Source organism: Cupressus sempervirens, chromosome 7, assembly GCF_028749045.1.
Source record: "Cupressus sempervirens isolate cs-2001-9-10 chromosome 7, ASM2874904v1, whole genome shotgun sequence".
Taxonomy (NCBI): domain Eukaryota; kingdom Viridiplantae; phylum Streptophyta; class Pinopsida; order Cupressales; family Cupressaceae; genus Cupressus; species Cupressus sempervirens.
Genome location: NC_143124.1, coordinates 146,133,017 through 146,157,390, shown reverse-complemented (window position 1 = coordinate 146,157,390; position 24,374 = coordinate 146,133,017). Strand labels below are relative to the sequence as shown.

The 24,374-nt window shown below is 37.4% G+C and overlaps 1 protein-coding gene across 3 annotated transcripts in view; it reads left to right on the top strand.

Moving 5' to 3' along the window:
* Positions 1 to 24,374, top strand: part of LOC149545943 (magnesium/proton exchanger-like) — a 145,015-nt gene that overhangs the window by 94,059 nt on the left and 26,582 nt on the right. For all 3 annotated transcript variants that reach the window (XM_089790889.1, XM_089790891.1, XM_089790888.1), the window contains 3 exons: positions 17,976 to 18,112; positions 23,748 to 23,964; positions 24,098 to 24,227. In XM_089790889.1, coding sequence (XP_089647015.1) covers positions 17,976 to 18,112; positions 23,748 to 23,964; positions 24,098 to 24,227 — 484 coding nt within the window. The remainder of the gene's footprint in view (positions 1 to 17,975; positions 18,113 to 23,747; positions 23,965 to 24,097; positions 24,228 to 24,374) is intronic.

Genomic DNA, 24,374 nt, shown 5'->3' with positions numbered 1-24,374 from the left:
ATTGGTCATATTACTCAGGTGAGGAATTTGCTTGAGTTACCAGTTGATTCTAGTTTACGGATATGGACACGAGATTGTTATATTGGTGTTTGGGATTCAGTTGACTGGAGATCTTTAACACTTTTTGGTCGCAGTGTTTGTTTGGGTGTTATCATGGATTTGATTAGCAGATTACACGGTGTTGTCTTTTCTTGTGCCAGTATCTTGTCTGATGTTGGTATTAGTTTTTATACACCGGTGTTGGGCTTTGTTCATATATCCAGTCGACCATACTTGCTGGAATGTGTTGATGATCTTTCATATTTGGCAGTGTGTACAGATGAGTCCCAGGATCATATTGGCATCGATGACATCCAGGAGGATGTAGTGGGCAATTTTGAAGACTTAGTTTCTTTGGGTACAGAGGAGTTGGACAGCAGTGCTACAAATTTTGATACTCTGTATGTTGATATGAGCTTTAGAGTTGATTCACAGGACATGGATGGTAATACTCTAGAGACTAGTAACTTTGAGGATACTCCTTTAGACAGTGCATCAAAGGAGGTTTGTAGGAGACAGTCAAGCCAATGCCATCATGTGTCTAATCAGTTGAGAGTTAGTGACCGAGACATTGCTATCACTTGCCAACATTTTGATGCTGCTCGTCAATTATTAGCAGTTTATGGATGGGGTTCTCCTACTAGTGATGAGCAGGAAGGAAGTTATCTTTCCTTGACAGAGATCCACTCTTTATGGGAGGCTATTCAGATTTTGAGACAAAATTATATGCAGTTGGTAGCTGATAGAGATTATCTTATGGAGTGGGGTAGTACAGCATATGATGCATTGTTGGCCAAGGAAGATGAGGTGAGTGAGCTTACTGAGCAGCTTGAGGTGACTTTTGAGATTCTTGAGAGTACACAGTTGGCTTTCAAGGAGTCACAGTTTCATTTGGCTAAGGTGACCATGGAGTTAGAGCGACTACAGTCTTTATCTGATTCTATACAGTCACAAGCTATGGTGTTTGGTGATTCGAGGATGTCCATGACTGAGATTGTCAGAGACAATGGAGATGGGGATGCATCCATCCTTGATACTAACATTGGCATATCAGGTTCATTCCCACTAGAGTCAGGTTTAGTTGAGTTGGGTATTGTAGCAGATTATTGTATGCCTGACAGGGTGGTGGCCTCTAGTACTGAAGGCACAGAGACTAGAGATGTATCAAAGGTCATGTGTGATGTTGGTGAGTCGACAGTTGGCATGGTTCCTGATAGTAATACTACTCCCTTGGTGATATCTTTGGAGGTAGTAGTCAGTTCCAACATGGTTGATGATCAATTGCAGTTAGTTTCATCTGGATTACAGTCTGAGCCACTGACTGAGATTGGCGCATTCTATCGGCATTACACTGTGAGGTACACTCATCAATTTACCTTTGATGACCATGTTGATGAGATTATGATACAGAGATGTACTTTTGTTCCTAGTGCTTATCATCAATTATGGAATAGTTTGATGCCTCGAGATGAGAGTTGTGATGGGCACGACATGGCGACAGGTTTTGTAGTTGATAGCTTGATAATACATGACTTAGAGCAGGAGTTTTGGAGTGATGCTTCAGCAAGTGTTGTTATTGATTCTACTCCTTTGGCTATGACATCTCCTGACTTAGCTAGTGATCAGTCACAGTGGGTTGTATCACTTGTTCATGGTGAGTTGTTGACTGAGGTTGGTTTTTTTAATCAACATTATATTGCAAGGTATGTACATCAGTTAACAATTGATCCTTATGCTGAGGAGTTGATGGCAGGAAAATTTGGTTTGGGTTCCATTTCTTGTTGTTTATCTTGTGATGGCTTTTCACCATCAGGGGTGCATGGGAGTTATGGTTATGAGACAGTGGCCAATGATCTACAGAGTTGTGTTGACTGCAGGAGTTGTATAGTGTGTGGATTCTCCATACTTGGTATAGTTTCATTTGAGAGCATTCACCATTGTTGCAGAGTTGGATTGTACATTCCATATAGGCCAGTGGAATGCATTGATGGTATTTACTATGTTGGTAGTCCACTTTACTTGGGTTTTGATATTCTAAGAGTTTGTGTCTCATGGGTTTTTGACTGTGGTAATGGTGATTTTGGAGTTTGGTTGAGCTATAATTGCCAGTTTGATTATGGATTCCTCTTGGTCATATTGCAGAGGATCTTGCAGGAGTCTGTGTTAATTGGTAGTAGTATAGTTCATGACTACATTTGGGATCCAGGAGGATTGATTGGTTTATTGTTCAGCCATTGCTTGAGGACAAGCAATGTTTGGGAGGGGAGGACTTGTCATGTCCCCTTTTCAAATAATTAAAAAATAATAATCTTTGCTAAGACAGGCAGGCCCAAGAAAGTGAAGTTTCGGAAAAAGGGAGTTAATCTTTGGAAACCGTTGGACTAATAAATGATAATTATTATTAAAATATGTTTCATTAACCTCTCTTGGACGTGAGTTACAGTTATGCCCTTTTTAAAGAGGTTTGGAGGCATTTTGGGGGGGGATTCCAGACTTGATTTTCACTCATTCTTTGTTATTCTTCAGAGGCTGCCAAACCTGTGGAGAAGGAGACCCAAGAACGGGAGTTTGCAGGTTTCCAGGGAGACCCAAGAACGGGAGTTTGCAGGTTTCCAGGAAGGCTAAGGACGGGAGTTTGAAGCCATTCCATGTGCATGCTCATACAGAGTTTGCCTTTGTGCTGAACAGTGCAGATTTGTGAGTTTCCGGGTGTATTTTTTGTAAGAGTTTGGTGTTTCCGGTTGAGTATTTCATATCAGTTTTGGTTGCTGCTGTATTTTATACTTTAAGCTGTTAAAATAGAGCTGAATATATATATTGGGACGTGATTAAACTTCTGAGATAGATTATTAGTGTTCTTGTGGTGTTTCCGAGCATATTTTGTGCTATTTCGGGAGCCCGATGAGCATAGTTTTGGTCCTACATTTTCGAGCTGTTGTGTAAAGGCTATACGGATCTGGAAATATCAATTTGTAGGCTGTTATGCTGCTGAAAGTTCTGTAAAAATTTCCATTTTCAGATTCATTAATAATTTGTGAAGTTGTGAAGCTTTTAGCACTATTTTCAACATACCCGATTTGGGGTTTCTTAAGGAATTTGGTGGATCTTTGTGATAGCAGTTGTTTGATTTTAAAGATCTGATTAGAGGTTGGAAATATCATGAAAAATCAGAAAAGGGACATTTCAGGATATCTGGTGGATGACTCTTTTCTTGTGGCTCTGGTGAAGTTGGCATAATGTAGCACTCTGCCGCCTACTCTATGTCATCATGACGAAAAAGTCTCTGCATTCTCCTCAAGGATACTACTCTACAACCTCCATCTGAAAGTCCTCTAAGTACCACAGTTCTGCCCTCATGCTGGAATCTCATCTCCAATTTCACTAGGTTGAGTGTGAACTCAACTAGTGAAACCATCCATGTCATGCCGAGGATGACATCATAATCTCCGATGTCCACAACATAGAACTCATCCTCCAACTCGTAGCCATCTCCAAACTTGATGCGAAAATTAGATATCTTCCAAGTGCATAATAATTTATCACCGTTAGCCACCATGACTCTAAACCCATCATGCTCCTCTGTCTGTAACCCTCTCCTGGCTACCAACTGTGCATCTATGAAGTTATGTGTAGCCCCAATATCAATAAGAGATATCACTTTCTGCCCCTGGATAGTACCCTTGACCTTAAATGTGATTGCCTTTTGGGCCCCTGTCAAGCGTGCCAACGATCTATCATCCTTAGGAATGCTGCTCTCCTCTATAGTGTTACCCTCATCTGAATCGGAGTGCTGAACCTCCCCCTTTGACTCTGACTCTTTTGCTGAAAAATACTCCATTTGATTTGCCTTAGCCTTGAGAGAACATTTATGAGATAAGTCCCAAGGCTCTCTACAATGGAAGCACAACTTCTTCTTTCGAAGTTCATTCAAGGTTTCATCGTCTAGACCTTTTGATCCTTCTTTGGGTTTGCTATACTCTTTCTGAAACGGTTTTTTGTCTTTGTCCTTGCAGTATGAAGAATTTGTTGAATGGTTTTTTCCTTTGTATACCGAAGGGGCTAAATCTCGTGCCTTTTTAGTTGCTTCAGCTAAGGTGAGTGGATCATGTCCCTTCACCCAACCTCGTAATGGATTAGCAAGACCATCACAAAATAACACCACCAATCTCCTAGGAGAGATATCAATAACAAGTACAGACAAGCGTTGAAACTCGGCAATGTAAGCATCCATAGAACCTAACTGTTTTAACTGTGCTAGCTCCTTGAAATGTAACTCGGGATCCCTAGCGTCAAATCTCTCAATCAATGTTTCGGTGAATTCCTCATAGGATGTAATCTGATTATGCCCCAAAGTCACCATGCCATGATGCCACCATTCATGTGCAACGCCATCCAAGTGCATAGCCACATACTTGATAGTCTCCTCCTTAGGCATAGGATTTAGCTGCAAGTATGTATCTACCTTCTGCACCCAAGCTTGTGCAGTCATCTTCCCTGAAGCATCATAATAAGGTAAAGAAAGTTTTGCAACTTTCTTTCTCAGCTCAAAGTTTTGATTCCTCCCTCTTGCTCTAGGCATGTGTCTCATCCTCAAGTCCATATAATCTCTGAGGGAAATATCCGCCTGAAACTCTGGTCCACTAGCCTCCCAGTCCCTCCTGAACTGATCCTGTAACTCGGTAATCTGCGGTTCGTTTACTGGTTGAACCGGATTTCTGGGTGGGAAAGTGGGTAGAAGAGGTCTTGAGCTCGCAGTCCGCGCTGGGCGTGTAACGTGTCTAAAGTTATCAACCTCATTCCCATTGTTGCCGTGTCCATTATTACCATTAATGTTATTCTCAGGACTATTGTTGTTGCCTTGGCCTCCATGGTTATTGTTTCCCCATTGTTATTGTTTCTGTTGTTGGCATCACCTGGATTAATATTGACACCCATCTGTCTAGCCATGAGCTGCAACATCATGTCCATTCGCCTATTCTACTCTTGCTGCATACGCTGCCGCTGCTCTAATGTATCCAGTAACTATCTGAACATTACCTCCCCTTGATCTGGACCGACATTCCCGCCTCCGCCTAATCCTGTATTCCTGTCATCTCGATCACCCATATTGTTGTCCTGATCAAAGAATATCTCCTTTGTCTCTGTATGGCAGGATTCAATGTCCACCTGCACAGATGTACTAGGCTGTTTGCTTTGCAAGTCTGAAATCCTATTTTGTCTTGCTCTGATATTGCGAAAATTATAAGGCCCCTGTCGCATGCTCAAACATAAATGCTTAGCTTGTGTTTTATTTATTTATTTCTGATTTTAGTGTTTTGACATTTCGTCAAACACTTTTCCCTCTATCCGACTGTTCCAAATTCCCTATAAGACCTCCACAGGATGGCAGGACTTATAGCTCTGATACCACTGTAATGGGCACCCCTGAATGTTCCAAAAAACTAAACCAAATTGCTGAAAGGAATTATGTCAAACAATTTGCATTCAACCTCTTATTTCTTCCTTTAATGTTTTAAACCCCTTATAACTCCGGAAATCAAACGTTTATTTGTTTGTTGTGTTTTGTGCATGGAATTGGTATCATACAACATAAACAAGAAAGAAACTACAATAATATGCAATGTGGAAATGAACTGCTGCCAATAAAATGTTATTTTCAGAATTCATAAAACCAAATACATGGTAGATTTATCAACTCACTAATTACTTCAGCATTATTGACATAATACTCCAGCCCATGCTTTCGAACTTGCTGCTATAGTGCCGCGTGAATAGTGTCGCATGAATAGTGCCGCATGAATAGTGCTGCATGAACAGTGCGGCTATAGTACTTTGTCCTTCAATCAGTCCACTACCTTCGTAATATCATTCCCTCAAAGCGGCATAAGCGTTGAACAAGTAGTGAAGAAGATATGAGCAAAATACCGAATCTGCCTATAGCTGGAAATGCAACTAAACTGCCTGATAATGAAGCCGATTACAAAGAATTCCAAAGGCCAAACCCCAAGAGAATGACGTTTAGAATGTTACAAGAGAGGATAAACGTCCTCAAATGCCAAGAACAGAGTTGCAACTCACACACCAATTTCTTCTCATATTCAACCTGTCTAATGAAGCCACAAATGCTTCCTTTTATTTTCCAAGGGTCCGCTCAACTCATATGGGCAATGTGGGATAAAAGATGTGTAATATATAAAACATATATTAAAATACCCCTTATGTCTCCCTTGGGTACACATCCCCATAAAATAAATATTAAAGTAACACTTTAATATTTTACAATTAAATTAGACGCTACTTTAATAAAACTTCAGGCATTAAAATGTATTAGCAATCGGACTCCAAATAATGCAAGTGATAGCTCATCGGAAAGCTCTCATCAAGGAGTATCAAATCCAATCACCAAAATTGACCTGCACTGTGTCTTGCGACTTACTAAAAATAGTAAGTATGCCTGAAACTGAGTAAAGCAACTTCGTTTTGGCCCAAACTGGAAATGACTAGGCCAAAACACTCCAGGATGCCATTAAACCCTTCGTTAGCCCTCAGGACCATGTAGAACAAGGCTAACGCACACACACTTGGTCAACTGCTAAAATGGGGACATTACAAACTTCACTCAAGAAGCTTCACCGCACAACATTAATTAGAAGCTTCCATTAGATTCTCTCACTTCACTTGGCTTAACTAATTAATAAATGGTACTTTCCAATGATAACTCTCAACTTAAGTGAAATTATAAAGTTAAACTATAACTTTATAATAAGTCATTTAATAATTAATAATAATTTGGTCAATAAAAATATATCAACTCCCAAAATACTCATTATTTAAATATATCTTATGAAATATGAGTCATACCTATTATTTCTCCATGTGACCAAATGCGCTTTCCAAAAATAAAAAGGGTCCATCTTGATCAACACTAACTTACCACAAATAGTAAGTACACAAAACTAAGCCCAATTGAAGTCCGATCTGAGCCAAACGAAGACCAACTTGTACCTTATTGAGATGTGGAGAAGATAAGACCCTCCCAAGCCAAGCCACTACCACAAAAAACCCTCTATCCACAATGATTAGCTTACGAGGATCACAATAATAGGCTAATCCCTGAAACTCTAATGTTGGGAAAAATGGAGACCTTACATCAACGCATTGCTTGAAGTTTATATAATGTGTAAGGAGCCACCGAGACAACAAGGTACACAATGTGTAAGGAGCCACCGAGACAACAAGGTACACACAGCAACAATAACCATGCCAAAATATCCATGTCAAGATTTTCTAACTCAGAGAAATGAAGGGTTGATGACAATAGAAAGACAATAAAGGAAGCAACGAATATATTTGAAGAAGGGCATCGACACCATGATGAATTCCCTTGTGTCTGAAGAAAAAAAACATGCCAACCACCTTAGCCATGTCATCATTCAAGTGCCGATGGTTTTGAAAATAAGAATTGCATTAAACACTAGGGTATCAGGGATTTTTTGTAATTAATCAACATGAATCGACAATACAGCTTTACAGGAACTATATTCATTATAATATTTATTGGGGATATAATAAACTGCAAAAACAATAAGATATAATGTATAGTGGAGATTTGCATAAAATGTAAATTACAAATCTTCAGTTAAGCTTGTTAGAAGGACGTGACTCTTTGGAAGATCATGTTATCAAATATAAGTAAGATAAGCAATTGTAAAGTTTAAAAAGGAGAGAGGGAATTGAAGAGATATATTGAAGGATATACCAAATCTGATATACATGTCTGAATAGTGTGAGAGAATGAAATATATGTGAGTAGAGAAAGAGATACGAATAAGTGTGAAAGAGAAAAAGAAGAGCAGTGAGGGAAATGGGCATAATATATAAAAGAGTAATGATATTGTGTAAAGTATAAGTGAGGGGATATACATGCACATCATGTAAAAGTTGATATATTTATATTAGAATTTTATGTGTGAAAACGAGTGTGAAAAGGAAGTAAATTTTATAAAGGGCAATTACATTATACATCAGTTGATCATTTCAGACTTATGGAGAAATAATAGATTATCACAACTATCCTATGAGAAGACTTATTATAGAATTGAAGTAAAGAATATTTCAGAAGTGTGCAAAGAAAAATGGGAGAAGGATTTTTGTGCTTAGAAAGCATCCATCATCAGTTGAAGCAAGCAGCAAAGTCAAGGTGGAAAACTAGTTTGTGTGTAGTGGGTTGGTGCTCACGAAGACAGCAGTGGAGGTTGGTGCTTCCAGTAGGTCGGAGCCTATGAAGTGTGGGAGTTGGAGCTTACAAAGATTCGGTGCTCATAAACATAGAGGTTGTAGCCTCTAGTAGGTCGTAGCCTACAAATCTTGTTTACCGTACTAGGTAAAGAAATCAATGCATACAGACAATGGATTAGAATAGTAGAACTTCTTCTATTATTCACATATGCCAAGAGATTACATCCAGATCATAAGATGATTTACAATGATCCCAAACGGGGTATAAATACTTTTCGCCGAACCTTCCCGAAGGGGTCCGTCGGCTACAAAACAATCCTAATCTACCGAAATCCTAATCTACCCGTCGGCTACAAAATACAAAATCTCCGACGGCATAACCAAGTCGGCTACAGAATGCAAAATCTACCGACGACAAATCTTTGTAAAAGAACAATTTATATAAAAGCTTTTATTGTCCTTTTTTTTTGCGCATTGGGTTTCCATGTAAACGTTGTGTTATTGTGTTCATGTGCATAATTGTTTATTTTTTGCATTTGAATTTAACTGTTTGGATTAAATTCTAAATTGGAAAATTTCTTATTATACTGATTCAACAAACCCCCCCTCTAAATATAATCGTGTGCTCTTCATATAGTATATACAACACGCCTATTGAGCATAGTTCCCCATTTGCCCCCTGCTGTCCCCAAACTTACGCCCTGTGTCCCATTTTCCTGGAAACCGGTCTCCCTATCCTCAACGGGTAGTGGAACATTGTCTATAGGTGAATTTTGCTAGTTTAGGTGAGACTGAATTGTTTCTCAGCATAGAAGGTGCGGTAGTTTCAGCGATTAGTTTCATTTTTATTTTTCTGTTCTAGTTTCTGTTTTGTTTAGGAATATCATAAAACTAGTGAATTCCTATTAAGAGACTACAATTTTCTTTCACTGCGAACATATTCTATATGTGAATTTTGCTAGTTTAGGTGAGACTGAATTTGTTTCTCAGCATAGAAGGTGTGGTAGTTTCAGCGATTGCTTTCATTTTCATTTTTCTGTTCTAGTTTTCTGTTCTGTTTAGGAATATCATAAAACTTGTGAATTCCTTGTAAGAGACTATTATTTTCTTTCATCATGAACATGAATCACCCCAAAAGTTATTGTTAATATTGTAATTTGCAAGTAGATATTGCCTAATTTTAGGTTAGTTTTAATTTTGCAAGGAGCTTCCTCTTTATTTAAAAAACAGTTCTATTGTACATATATTTCGTTTTGTTGCATTGAATGATGCAAATTAAAATACAGACAGTTTCAAAAAATTTGATTCATTTGGGAGTTCTAATCTTTTGGATATCCAATATTTCAAAACATGATAACACAAAATTCCTCTGGAAACTAATAAGCCCAGACTAAGTTCTTCAAATTTGGCTACTCCAATATATATATATATATATATATATATATATATATATATATATATATATATATATATAAGACATGGTAACTATGGTTTAAACTTTAAGGTTATGCTTCAAGTACATAATGAATTTCGTTCACTTTTGCATATTTTGAAAAGTTGGAGTTAATTTATTGCGTACTTTAGTAGTGGAATGCATAATAATTTCTCATATTGTAGATTTTCCATTTGTTTATAGCCCCATCCCTTTTGCCAAATCCAAAAACATCTCCCATTCGCTATTATCAACAAATGTTCTACCATTTCTGTTAGTAATAAAATGGAATATAGCTGTCAAACAATATGCTATTCGAGTTGGAATTTTTTAGCAACATCCAAAGTCTTTTGCCTCTAGAGTCTAAGAAGGAAAAGGTTAGTGAATTCTTTGTTTAAATTTGAGGAGTGAGTTATTATTCTGCATGTTAGGTTTCATGAGAATACAACTGTAATAACTCTGTCTGGTTACAATATTGTAATAACCCTATCTAGTTATTACTGTCCTACCATGTAGCTGAATCAAGCATCAATTTCTTTCACATTTCAATGGTTTGACATTTTGCCAAACACTTGGCAAGCAGCCCAATTACCACTGAATATACGATGTTTTAAAATTTCAAACACAATATCAGGATGTACAGGAAACTAATCACAAATTTATTTAATTTTGGCCTTATAAGTTTTCAATAAATAAATACCAAATGCCAATAAACAATTCTGAAAAGATTCACACCAGCCTCTGAATTCATTCATAAACAAACCATATAGCAATCTAATGAAAAGGGAATTTAATTTTTGGCTGATTATAAATCAGAATTTGAAGCCAGCTTATTTACTTTCAAGCTATGTAATATACACTGAATTTTACAAATTAAGAACCTGGTCTTTGCCATAGAATGTAATTGCAAAGTCAAACTGAAAGCCACCTGGTCCAATTTCAATCTGGAGTTCACAGTCTACTCTTACAAATGCTGCCTAAAACTGATATAGAAATCACACCAAATATAAGAACCCTTGCCATTCGAGCTGTAAATCCAACGCACTAGTTTTGATGCAAAACGAACAAACCGGGATATCTAGAATCACCAAACTCCAATCTGCAAACTAAATCCTTGTCCAGTAACAGAGAAATTATAATATTCAATTGTATAAATGCTCCTCAGCCACAGTTAATATAGAAAGAGGAGACAATAATAAAACTCAAAAGTCCACAATACCTCAGTTGTGGATTCTCAGAATTAAATCTAGAATACTTCAGCTATAGATCCCAAAACCTTATACTTCAGCAAGGGCAGAAACTTCAGACTTAGAAATGTCACAAAGACACAAAGTTTGACAAAATTTGACAACACCAATGTGATCCTGATGATGAAAGATGATAAATGAACCTAATAGAGTGACTTACTATAAATAGACACTCCCTCCAAGATTCTTGGAGCTCAAACTAGAAGCCTGAAATAAAAATTAAGAGCATCCTCTAACTCCTCTAACTCAACTGAGCTCATCGAAACCGACAGATTGACTTACTATAAATAGTAAGTCTCTTAAATAGAGCCAAAACACAACCTAGACTGTTGAAAAGCCTAACCACACAACTGAGACCCTCAAGTCCCACTGTCGGCTCACGAGGGTCACGATGGTGAATTGACCTAGCTATAATGTCCCCATTTTTAGTAGGTTCCTGCAGTTGGCTAGGTCAGTTCACCATCATGACCCTCGTGAGCTAACAGTGGGATTTGAGGGTGTCAATTGTGTGGTTATAGGCTTTCCAGTAGCCTAGGGTGTGTTTTGGCTCTATTTGAAGGATTTACTATTTATAGTAAGTCAATCTGGTGGTTCTGATGAGCTTAGTTGAGTTAGAGGAGTTAGAGGATGCTCTCTATTTTTATTTCGGGCTTCCAGTTTGAGCTCCAAGAATCTTGTAGGGAGCATCTATTTAGTAAGTCACCCCATTAGGTTCATTCATCGTCTTTCATCATCAGGATCACTTTGGTGTTATTAGATTTTGATTCTGATGCCTCTTCAGTTGTTTTCGCAAGACAGGTGAATTATTATTATTATTCATATAAATACGCTGAGGTTGCTATTTTTGATAGTGTTGTTGGTTGGTCATCTTGGTATCATAGCTCGTTGGAATTGGGACAATTTTTTTTAAATCATGGGAACAAGAAATAGTGGCCTTACATGTTAGAATTTGAAGTTATGATGGAAATGGTCATTTTTGGAGCCAAAAGCAATTAATAAATTAGTTTATAATGACACTTTGTTATGTTTTAATGTTGTGTGCGGGAAGCTTCTTAAGTGAAGTTCATTTGAGAAACTTTGTGCCATTTGGAGAATTTAAATATGAGCCCATTTGATGAGTAAAGCATTCGCTTGATTATATATTTGATTTTGTGCCTTTGTGGCTTTTTCCTGAGTTCTTAATTGTATGCCCTTGCTGATGTATACGGGTCTCTGAAGTTTCTGATGTTTGAAGTCACTGCTGATGTATACGGGTCTCTAAAATTTCTGATGTTTGAAGTCACTGCTGATGTATGGTGATTTCACTATCTAAATCTCCTATTTGTGTTTCCTGTGTCTAGGAAATTGTTTTGATAATTTCATTGGAAATTGTGCTATAAACAATTTGCCAATTCTCCTTATTGTAATCATTGTGGCTACGTAGATTGATCTTTTGAAGGAAATCGATTGTATTATGCTTCATACTGGCAATCGATTTGATGAAGTTTTGAGGAATTTGGTAATTTCTAAGGTTGGCGTTTGAGATTCCCATCAGCTTGACACCAAGGCTATGAATTGCTCAAGTTTATTTGTGCCAGGCAGAATTATACCAGGTGGCACTTGGAATTAATAGCCTGCGATTTGTGACTAGTTGGACGTCTTTCCTCTTCCATCTGCAATGTGTTATGGGGGCATTCTTTGCAATAACTACAGAGGGTTTGACAATGTCTTCGGCCTGCAATGGTGGATATCCTTGGAGACGTGTGTTGAGGAGCTACCATGGGACTCATATTCTGGTCTTCCCTTTCAGCCGGCAAGCACATCGAATTAAGCTATAAGGAAATCAAGTTCCTTACTCAGTTAATTGGTGGAATTCGATATATGTCCTTTGAATATCTTTTCTACATAAAATAATGAATAATGTTGAAGTTGTGTTGTTAGCATTCCTCCTATGCTTTCAACATATTTTGAAAATTAATTCTAATAAAAACAAGAAACCTAGCAACATTGCTCAATTGGCATTGAAATTTCTATTAGAGCATATAGAGTTTTTACAGTGGTATCAAAGTGGTTTCTTGCCCGCTTGCAGGAATTGGACTTAGTTTTTATTTTGTTCGGTGCTGACTTTGAAGATTTTCAGATCTGATTACTAGAGTGACCAGTGCTTTAATTTCTCTAGCTATGGACAGACATAGGACTGACAATTCTAGAGATCGATGGAGTAATGAGAAAGTTAGCATAAAAATGAATGGTTTGTAGGAGAGTATGGAGAAACTTAAGCTTCATCAACAAAGACTGGTGAAGAGCTTGTCGAATCCAACGACAATTGATAGGGCAACGAGGTGTATGGTTTCTGCCTTTAGAAGGCTAACATCAAGGTTGTAGGGAAGGAAGCTTGAGTTTTCCCTGACAGGTGTCCATGATGCTGATGTTCCTTTATTTAGTACGACACCTGCTAGCCCCATCCCTAGTGTTCATGGACTCATTTCACAGAGATTAGTAGATGTGTTAGTACTCTTGGTGGATAGTGGCATTGAGCTTCAGCAAGTTGAGACTCCTAGAGTTGTTGTAGCTAGTGCAAAGATAGTTGATACACTTGTTACTACTAATGCTTTTGACTCTCTCGAGGAGGGGATTATTATTGGAGATTTGTATGTGAATTATCACAGTGTTGCTCCAGTACAGGAGGTAGCTGCCTCTTCACGTGGGACTAATGCATGTATGGAGTCACCTAGTTGTGATGTTGGTGATTTCTATGTTACAATGGAGTCAGTAGATGTGGACGCAGATAGTATGGACATATCTAATGATACATTTGATGATGCTATGAGTTGCACGAGGTATGATATCCCTTGCCAGGCATCAACTGATGACTTATAGGAGGTTTTTGATGGGTCCCAAGATCAATGTTTACAGGATCTATCCTTTGAGGTGGAAGCTGAGACATGTGGGGATATTGATATTGTGAGGGCTTCCATTTCTTCAGATGCGGAGTTGACTGAGGTACATAGTAGTTGTATCTCAGATGCAAAGTTGTGCAAGGTTGATAACACACATGCAATGAGTGATCTTGTGGTGGGCAGTTTTGATTCGGTTTCCTATCACAGTGCAATTAGTGAGATAGAGAGCTTATGTGACTTGTCAACTGAAGGTGAGTGATATTGACATTTCTTTAGCTCTTGAGCATTATGATGCTATTCGCCAGATGCTAGCTACATCTGGTTGAGGTGTTCCTATGTTAGATAAGCACGATGATAGTAGTCTTTCCCTAGCAGAGGTTCATATGCTTCGAGAGGTTGTCAGAATCTTGAAGCATAATTACTCTCAGTTAGTTGCTGATAGGGATTACCTTCTGGAGTGGGGTAGCACTTGTTATGAGACGTTGGGGAAAGAGGAGGTGGTGGAGCTCACCCAAGAGCTTGAGGTGACTGTGGACTCTTCAGTGTACTCAGTGGGCTCTTTAAGAGTCATAGTCACAATTGGATGAGGTGACCATGGAGTTGGAGCATGTTCGGACCACACCATCCCCAGATCCAGTTCAATTGCATATTGTGGTTGGTGATGAGTTTGCTCCTATGGTTGGGGATGATGGACGTGATGATGTGGCCGACACATTCGTGCAGGATATGAGTCCAGTAGATATGGATGAGATGAGAATATTAGGAGATTTGTGCTCTCATGCCGATTCGCTTCCTTTTGTTAGAAGCGAATCTATTTCTTCATCTCATATAGCTAATAGCATTGGACAGTTGGCAGTGCCACATTTTTAGAAGGATCAGTTGTGGGTCGCAGAGGAGCAGGTTGATGCATCTACATATAATTTCTACTGCACAAAGTCCTTCATGGAGTATCTATTGAAGAGTTCAAATGTGAGGGAGGATTCATATAGAGTGTTTGAGGGTACTCTCATCCGAGGCTCTCGTGCTATGTAGAGGTTGGTGGGAAAGATTGTAGAGACTTTGTCCACTATGCTTCCCTACAGGGATTTCGAGATTGGGTTTGCTGAGAGGGTTGCCCAGGATCCTTCTTGACTAATAGTTTAGAGTCAAAGATTGGAGCCATCTTCTGATTCTCAATTTGATGATGATGAGCCCTTGACAGAGATTGAGATTTTTTATCGGCATTACACTGTGAGGATTGCTCATCACTTTTCTTTTGACCCACAAGTGGAGGACTTGGTTTCATGTCAGTGTGGGTTAGCTCCAATTTCATACCATCCATTATGGGATGGGCTAGCACCATATTTTGCAGATGGGATTCACAGCTACAAGTTAGACCCCTTGCATTATCTACACACCTGGGACAGTTTGACAGAGGTTGGAGTTGGTGGTAGTGTTCAGTTACCTATGGTTGTTAGCATCTCCACAATGCAGTTGGGTGTGAGTATTAGTTTGATGGGTACTCAGGTGTGGATAGAGTTGGTATTGTTTACCGTATGGGTAAAATAAATCAATGCATACAGATAGTGGAAACACAAACAGCAAAACTCTTCAGATTATTCGCATATGCCAGAACATTACATTATGCTTCATAAGATGAATGATGATTTACAATGATCCCAGACGGGATATAAATACTATCCGCTGAACCTTTCCGAAGGAGTCCGTCGGCCACAAACATTATGTCCGCTACAAACTATCTACCCGTCAACTACAGAATATAGAAGCACAGATGAAAATCATCCCGTCGGCTACAGAAACACCGACGACAATTATCCCGTCGGCTACAGTAACACAATCAATGCATACAGATAGTGGAAACACGAATAGCAGAACTCTTCAAATTATTCGCATATGCCAAAACATTACATTATGCTTCATAAGATGAATGATGATTTACAATGATCCCAGACTGGATATAAATACTATCCGCCGAACCTTCTCGAAGGAGTCCGTCGGCCACAAACATTATGTCCACTACAAACTATCTACCCGTCGACTACAGAATACAGAAACACCGACAAAAATCATCCCGTTGGCTACAGAAACACCGACGACAATCATCAGGTCGGCAACAGAAACACTGACGACAATCACTTCGTCGACTACAGAAATACCAATGACAATCCATCGGCTGACAAGTATTTCAGTTGGATTGAGTTTCGATGGGTTGTCATCATCATCAGTGTCTACATTCAGTTTACAGATGATTTTGTCATTCATATCAGTTTTCTGGGTGTTGATGGTACAGGAGTTTCTTGTAACACAACAGGGATAGTACGCAGTTCTACCTTTGGGATCCAGGGGGATTGTGATGTTCATTTTGCTTCGGGATTGCTTGGGGACAAGCAATCCTAGAGAGGGAGGATTGTAATGTCCCCATTTTTAGCAGGTTCCTACAGTTGGCCAAGTTAATTCACCATCGTGACCCTCGTGAGCTGATAGTGGGATTTGAGGGTCTTAGTTGTGTGGTTATAGGCTTTCCAATAGCCTAGGGTGTATTTTGGCCCTATTTGAGGGACTTATTATTCATAGTAATTCAATCTCCTGGTTTCGATGAGCTCAGTTGAGTTAGAGGACTTGGAGGATGCTCTTAATTTTTATTTCGGGCTTCCAGTTTGAACTTCAAGAATCTTGGAGGGAGCGTCTATTTATAGTAATTCACCCCACTAGGTTCATTCATCATCTTTCATCATTAGAATCACTTTGATGTTGTCAGATTTTGATTTTGATGCCTCTTCAGTTGTTTTTGCAAGACAAGTGAATTATTATTATTATTCATATAAATACGCTAAGGTTGCTACTTTTGATAGTGTTGTTGGTTAGTCACCTTAGTATCATAGCTCGTTGGAACCGGGACGAAAAGTTTTCAATCATGGGAACAAGAAATAGTGGCCTTGTTAGAATTTGAAGTTATGGTGGAAAAGGTCATTTTCAGAGCCAAAAGCAATTAATAAATTAGTTTATATTTTATAATGAAATTTTATTATGTTTTAATGTTGTGTGTGGAAAGCTTCTTAAGTGAAGTTCGTCTAGGAAACTTTGTGCCATTTGGGAAATATAAATATGAGCCCATTTGATGAGTAAAGCATCTGCTTGATTATATATTTAGTTTTGTGCCTCTCTAGCTTTTTCCTGGGTTCTTAACTGTATGCCCTTGCTGATGTATAAGGGTCTCTGAAGTTTCTGATGTTTGAAATCACTGCTGATGTATGGTGATTTCACTATCTAAATCTCCTATCTGTGTTTCCTGTGCCTGGGAGTTCTAGTAATTTCATTGCAAATTGTGTTGTTATAAACAATTTGCCAAGTCTCCTTATTGTAATCACTGTGGGTATGGAGATTGATCTTTTGAAGGAAATCAATTGTACTATGCTGCATAATGGCAACCGATTTGATGAAGTTTTGAGGAATTTGGTGACTGCTGAGGTTGGCATTTGAGATTCCCATCAGCTCGATGCCAATGCTATGAATTGCTGAAGTTTATTTGTGCCAGGTGGAATTGTACCTAGCGGCACTTAGAATTAATAGCCTGCAATTTGTGAGTAGCTAGGCTTCTTTTCTCTTCCAGCTGCAATGTGCTATGGGGGCATTCCACAATAACTACAAAAGGTTTGACAGTGTCTTCGGCTTGCATTGGTGGATATTGTTGGAGACATGTGTTGAGGAGCTACCGTGGGACTCATATTCTGGTCTTCCTTTTCAGCCGGCAAGCACATCAAATTAAGCTATAAGGAAATCAAGTTCCTTACTCAATTAATTGGTGGAATTCAATACATGTTCTTTGAATTTCCTTTCTACATAAAATTATGAATAATGCTGAAGTTTTGTTGTTAGCATTCCTCCTATGCTTTTAATGTATTCTGAAAATTAATTCTAATAAAACCAAGAAACCTAGCAACTTTTTTCAATTGGCACTGGAATTTCTATCAGAGCATACATAGAGTTTTCATAATTCAGTTGTTACTATTCTGCATGTTAGGTTTCATGAGAATATAACCAAGGAATCAGATGCTCTGCTTGTTTTATATTTCGCAAGACATACTTTTGCATCTATGATTTAAATCAAATAGATGTTATATTCCTATGAATTTTGTGCAGATTCCATCTCTGAGCATGTACCTCGGAGAGAAAATATGGAAACATTCTCTTTAGATGGGGCACTCAACGTTCCAGCTGATTCAAAAGGAGTAATTATTTACTTGGCCTTCCTTCAACAGTTGAAGGATGCACTTACTGTAAGTTAGATTCTGTAAACAGTTAAGCGAACAATGTTTTAATTTTTTTGTGAGTACCTTGACTCTTCCTGACCATGGCATAATGATCTAGAGTTATAAATAAAATAAGAGTAGGCACAGTGAATAAAATGATGTTAGGAAGGCACAAACTACAATTTGTCGGAGTAAATGCAATGTGTAATAACCACCCCTGATTGTTTTTAAAAAAATATGATGCAAGATATAGACTAATAAAAAATACGTTGCTGTTTGTTAGCTTTAGATTACATGCATGATAATAAACCTACACATGCAAATGCTCTCAATAACAAACTAGATGAAGTGCGGATTTGTCACCCTTGTCAATGTGTCAGTACATTAACATAAATAAGAAGAGGAAATTGCTACTAACTAGATGAAGTGGGGTTTGTCACCATGGCCGTCAGTCAGTACAATAGTATAGAATGTATCTTAGCATTACAGGAGAAAGTCTTTCATCACATGAAGCATTTAATAACTCAATAAGGATATCAAAAGAGCTTACAAAATTGAAATCAGACTTCTCAGATAAAAATCAGACCTGAAATTATCTTCAAAAAATCATTTAAAGACTGCTCCAGAATGTTACCAGTACTAAGCAAGGCATAATATGGACTCCGGCAATTTTTGGAATAATAGAATATGTCGTTAGCTACTCCATGTCTGCTCTAGCACTCTTTATTGTTGAACAACAGTATTAAAGTTAGTTGAAGTGACCACTTTGTGTTGCTCAAAAAACAGCCATAATATTTCCTTACCATAATTAGTTCAGTTCTTCACCAAAGATGACAAATGACCACTCAATATGCATCATCCAGAAAATAGGAATACTGAGAAATAATACCCATTATTATAGCAGGTCTGATTACTGTAGAATGAGATAAAGTTCAATTCCTAGCTACTTAGAAAATGCACATTGGTACTAAGAAAAATCATCTAATCATTACCAAACTTGAACAACTTCCCAAAAGACACTCGTTACACCAAAACCTAGAAATTCACATCCAAAAATAAGAACTGTGAACAGCAACCAGCTAGGTAGGTCTCTCACCACTAAAAATAGAAAGATTGCATTGTCCAGTTTTCACACCATTGCTCCATTGCAAACAGCCCCCCCTTTTTCTTTTTCCAATTAGGGTAATTGGCCTTGGTGTTAAGCTTTATAGTATTGTTTTCTGCAAATGTAATAACATTACTATTATGTGTTTTCCAAATGCAGATTTGAATGTCATATAAATATGAGAAGAGGAGAAATGTCTCGTGAATAGACATGTCTCTATATGGTAAATCATCATTAGACAATATTTTAACAATAATATATATATATAAGAGTAGATATAAGAGAGTTTGTGTAATTGATGATTCACCAATGACCATAGAAGGATTATCTCCAAGTCCATTTGATTCGACTGGAGCTACACCATTAACACTCCCTCTTAGCTAGGGAGGATTCTTATAGAACACATTATGCTCTCAAGCATATAGAGAGATATCATCTCAAAATGATATTCTTGGAATGACATATTTAAGGTTATCAACATATATCCATCAACTTGATGTTATCTTTCAATATCATCTGAAGTATGATTCAACAAGAAATATTAATCACACTTGTATTCTCTTGGTATGTGCACTAGCATTATGTTCATGATGCCTACCAAAAGAATATGTTATATCTTAGAAGGATGTGAGCTATCTAATTTCCGACACTCTCCGGGACAACAATTGAATGCAGTCTATCAAATAACAAGTAATCAGAATGTCACAATCTCCATGATGACAAGTATCATGATCTCCAACACTCCAGAACAACAACTTAATGTAGTCTATCATGATACATTCTTTATCACAATATCAGACACTTTAGGATAAGAACTTAATGTAGTCAATCATAATAATAGGTCAAGCCATTGTTAAGATCATCACTTTACAATGGTGACCTCACAAATACATCAATGAGAGATCGTCACCTCTCATGATGTTTTTCAACAAAGTCGTGTAGTAACTCACATAATATTCACCATGAACCAAGTCAAAGAGTGGAACAAGGGTTTTCACCTTAAACTTCTTTCTCGTAGAGAAGAATTTATTACAAGGATTTAACCTTGAACTTCTCCCTCTCAATCTGTGGACTTTTTCTGTTTCAAGGTTGTCTTTGAGGTAATGTCAAACCCCCTCTGAAACTAATATCAACCTTCTGACCTCTTCGTACAAGGTTATCTCCGATGATGTGTCAGACTCCCTCCGAATATGATAGCAACCTTCTAACATCCTCATACAAGGTTGTCTCTAATGAACTATTAGACTCCCTCTTGATATAGGAGGATACTTCACAATCTTGATCATCAAGGATATTCACTTCAAGAGCCTCACTTTATCCAACATGATCATTAGATAACAAATAAATTTCAGATCAAAACTTCTTTATCATAAGATTGAGTTCTTCACAATATTTGGTAGCATGTATAAAGTGCCAACCTTCTTTTCTTGCAAGAACATCTCCAAACACAAAGGAAAAAATTAGGCAAATAGCTTTTTACAGAATTGCAAATAAGAGAGAGAGTACAATAAGTAGATAAACGTAATACTCAAGGATAAGAATACTTATTTTCACAATTTATTCCCTCCTAAGAGTGGTTCAAGGGGGAACATAACATTGATTGTTATCCCTCCCATATCAAATGGATTCTGCACCAAAACACCCCTACTATCTACCCACTCTTATATTAATTGAATGAATTTTGCATCACATCAAATATGGAAAACTTCTTTTTAATAGATCTCAAAACTTGATAAGTCATGTTTATTGTCCATCACTTAGACATCTTTATTGCCCAACAAGGTATTAACTTCTACACCAATGTCTTTACCCAAATGTTCCATCAAAGTCCATGACATATCCTTTGAATGTGTGGATATTACTTTTACTCATTTCCTGATGTTGTAATTTCTTGTCTCGGTGTATGGTAATTTCGCAGAATATTTTCCAACAACGCACTAATAGATGTATATAAAAGGGACAAAGTATTGCTTCCAACCCTTTTTAGTTTATGTAAGTCTTAAAGGGAATAAGCTTCTAACAAATTATCAATGACCTACTATTGGTGAATTTCTATAATCAATTATCCTCATTGCTCCAACCATGACAATGCTCCTATTTGTCCATCTTCATAAAAATGCAAATATCTATTAATGTGGAGCTAGTACACCTTCATTGCCATAGTGAATGCCATCAAACCAGACTTGCTATCCTCAAACTGTAATTGATTTCGCAACTCTAGTTGAAGTGGTGTAATCCATTTCACTTCTCTTCCGCTTTCTTCTCTTTTTCAAGTTTGTAGATTAAAGAGGATGTATTACATGAAATTGTGTAATTACATGTAATAAATACTATTTGCATGTCCTTATGACATGTAATCCAATAATTTCTCTTGTTAGTTAGACCGGATCAAAGTTGGTTGAGTTGCTCCCACTTTGTCATCCTTTTTCTCAACTCCTTTGCCTATATAAAGGAGTGCCCCCTCATTGTAAAAATCATCGTTTATTGTATGCAAGAGAGCTCTGGAGAAATTGTGCAAGCATAACTTTGATTGTTTAGTACTGTTTTGAAAAAAAAGTGAATACAAAGAAACAATTGGAGTTGAACTGTCATTGAGTGCAATTGTGACTTGTGCAAGTTGGAAGATTTGACTATGATTTGCATTTGTTATCTTTGATTCATGTGTTTTTGTGTTCTTGATAATTGAGTATAAAGAGATCGAAAGCAATCGAAGTCGAAGCTTTGACTAAGAGCAGTTGTGAAGATACATAGACTAGGAGCTTTGACTGTAGCTTGTATCTCTTTCTTAATTCAAAAAAATAGTTAGAATACTTTACTTCTGGAGGTCTTTGTGCCCCAGTAGTGAAAGTTTATTCTTATAGCATAGATTAAGACCAAACTTAGAGCCAAATTGTTAGGTTTTCAGCTAGCCTTTGAATTAGTGTTGGTTTATCGGTATCACCGTTTACAATTTTAGATAGAAGTGTAGTTCGAGGTTTCATATTGCCCATTATCTGCTCCATGGGTAAGTGGATTCTTTTTTGAAAGATAAGAGGAAAGACTATTGGTAATACCTTTTTAAATATCTCAACTTCTTGCTTACCTTGAGTTGATCCAAGGAACAGTGAGAAGGGGGAGCCTTCCCTTTAAGGTAGGAGAGACTCTGTCTCACATGCTGTCGCTGGTCTACTTATTTTGTGACTAAATTTTACCCAAACTGTTGGTTGCAAAATATCCACCCAACAAACCAAGCACCATTTAGCTTTTGCGTGATTCCTAAAACCACTAAAATCCTCCAAATTGGATCTCTTACCAACGTGGAAGATTATCTGTGCAAGGGATTGTGTCCTCACAAAGCTCCAAATTGAATAAATTCAACCAGTAAATTTGAATAGCAAAATATCAAATTAAGCATATACAATGAGCTTCTTAAATTACCTTTATATAAAATGCTACGCTGTTCTTAGTTTGTCCTTTTATTTGATTTAGAATCACTTTATTCTCCCAATGTGGTGTTTGCAAAAGGTCCCATGCATTTAAATAGAGCATTTCCACTTTGTTATTGGCCCATGTAGTTCCTTTATAAAATGATGATAAATCTTTAATTTAAGTTTATTAATTAATAATTTATTGTCATTTGATTAAAAAAACTGGATTATGTCAAATTTTGAGATAATACCAAAGACTGCATCCACCTACTATCTTAAAATAGTAATACTGACAAATGGCTCACATGTCGCCTGAAATTGACTACTAACAACAATAGTTATTGGTGAACTCAGCCAAAATCCTTCTAGAAAAGGGTGTTACACATATCATAATCATTGGAGCTCAAATAAACACTTGATACTACCAACTTGCTGGATTAGTTGTCACCAAGAGTTCCTACTCATTAGCCTACGAGAACCCATTGAATAAAGTAACAGTATTTACATAGGAAGGGGATATTACAGGCAGTACTTACTGTACACGTTTGCAAAGGATGTGCAGATAGAGAGGTTGTACTATGCAGTTGCAATTGACAACTTCATTACTAATTAGGAGCATTATACTTAAACAAAAATACATGTCTTTTTATTTGCCTCTATACAGGCTATTTTATTAATGCAATCAAGAAATGAATGGGTTGTGGTTGGTAGTTAAAACTTGTTTGATGGAAAATTGCCTTCTTTTTTAAGTGGTACGATGCTCTAGGGTGTAAATCTATGATCTCATTGTCCTTCCTTTAGGGGGTTAATATAAGATCTCAGTTTCCTTTAGTCTATGTCCTATTGTGTGAATACTAATGACAGAGGACTTTTTCAATTTATCATTCAGCACAAACTATTTTATATTTTATGTAAGTACATTTAAGAATACAATTTCTGTTTCATTGCCTGTAAGCCTGTCCTTCGAGAGAAGGATATTGTGTTTGCCATTGCTTTCATTGAGAAGTCAAATTACAGTATTTGTACAAGTTCTTATTTCTGTGTTTTTCTAAATTAAAAAATTGGTCACACTGTTTTCTATATTGTAGGATACAATGATAAGGTTGGGTGTAATCCTTTTTTACTGAATCTGTGTTTTTCCTATAAGCAGATGGAAGACTATGAAACAAGAAAGAACAGCGGGGTTCCCCTTCGATCTTTAAAAATATTTTGGCGATTAATAAATTTTCCTTGGAGGATTTTGTTTGCTTTTGTTCCTCCTTGTGACATTGCTCATGGGTGGTTGGCTTTCATTGTTTCCCTGGGTTTTATAACTGGGATTTCATATGTTCTTACTAAACTTACAGATCTGATAAGCTGTGTAACAGGTTGCTTTTCTGTTCTTATATAGTTTATCAGTAGGATATCATCTAAATTTTTTAGCAAAACCTTTAATTTACTGTGCATTAACTTTACTTTATCTATTATTAATTTACATATTTTCTTCTGTCTGATCTGTAGGAATAAACCCATATGTCATAGCTTTCACAGCTCTTGCAAGTGGAACCTCATGGCCTGATATGGTTGCAAGCAAGATAGCAGCAGAGCGGCAAACAACAGCAGATTCAGCCATTGCAAACATCACGTGCAGGTTTGCTTTCTTGGGAATCTCATGTCAACAAGAAGCTTATTTGTGTGGCATCATCTCATTTAGTTTCTCAAGCTTACTGTTATATTCACATATATTTCCAGGATCTTTTTGCAAGCATAAGCTTCTTTCATAAAATTTCTTGATCCT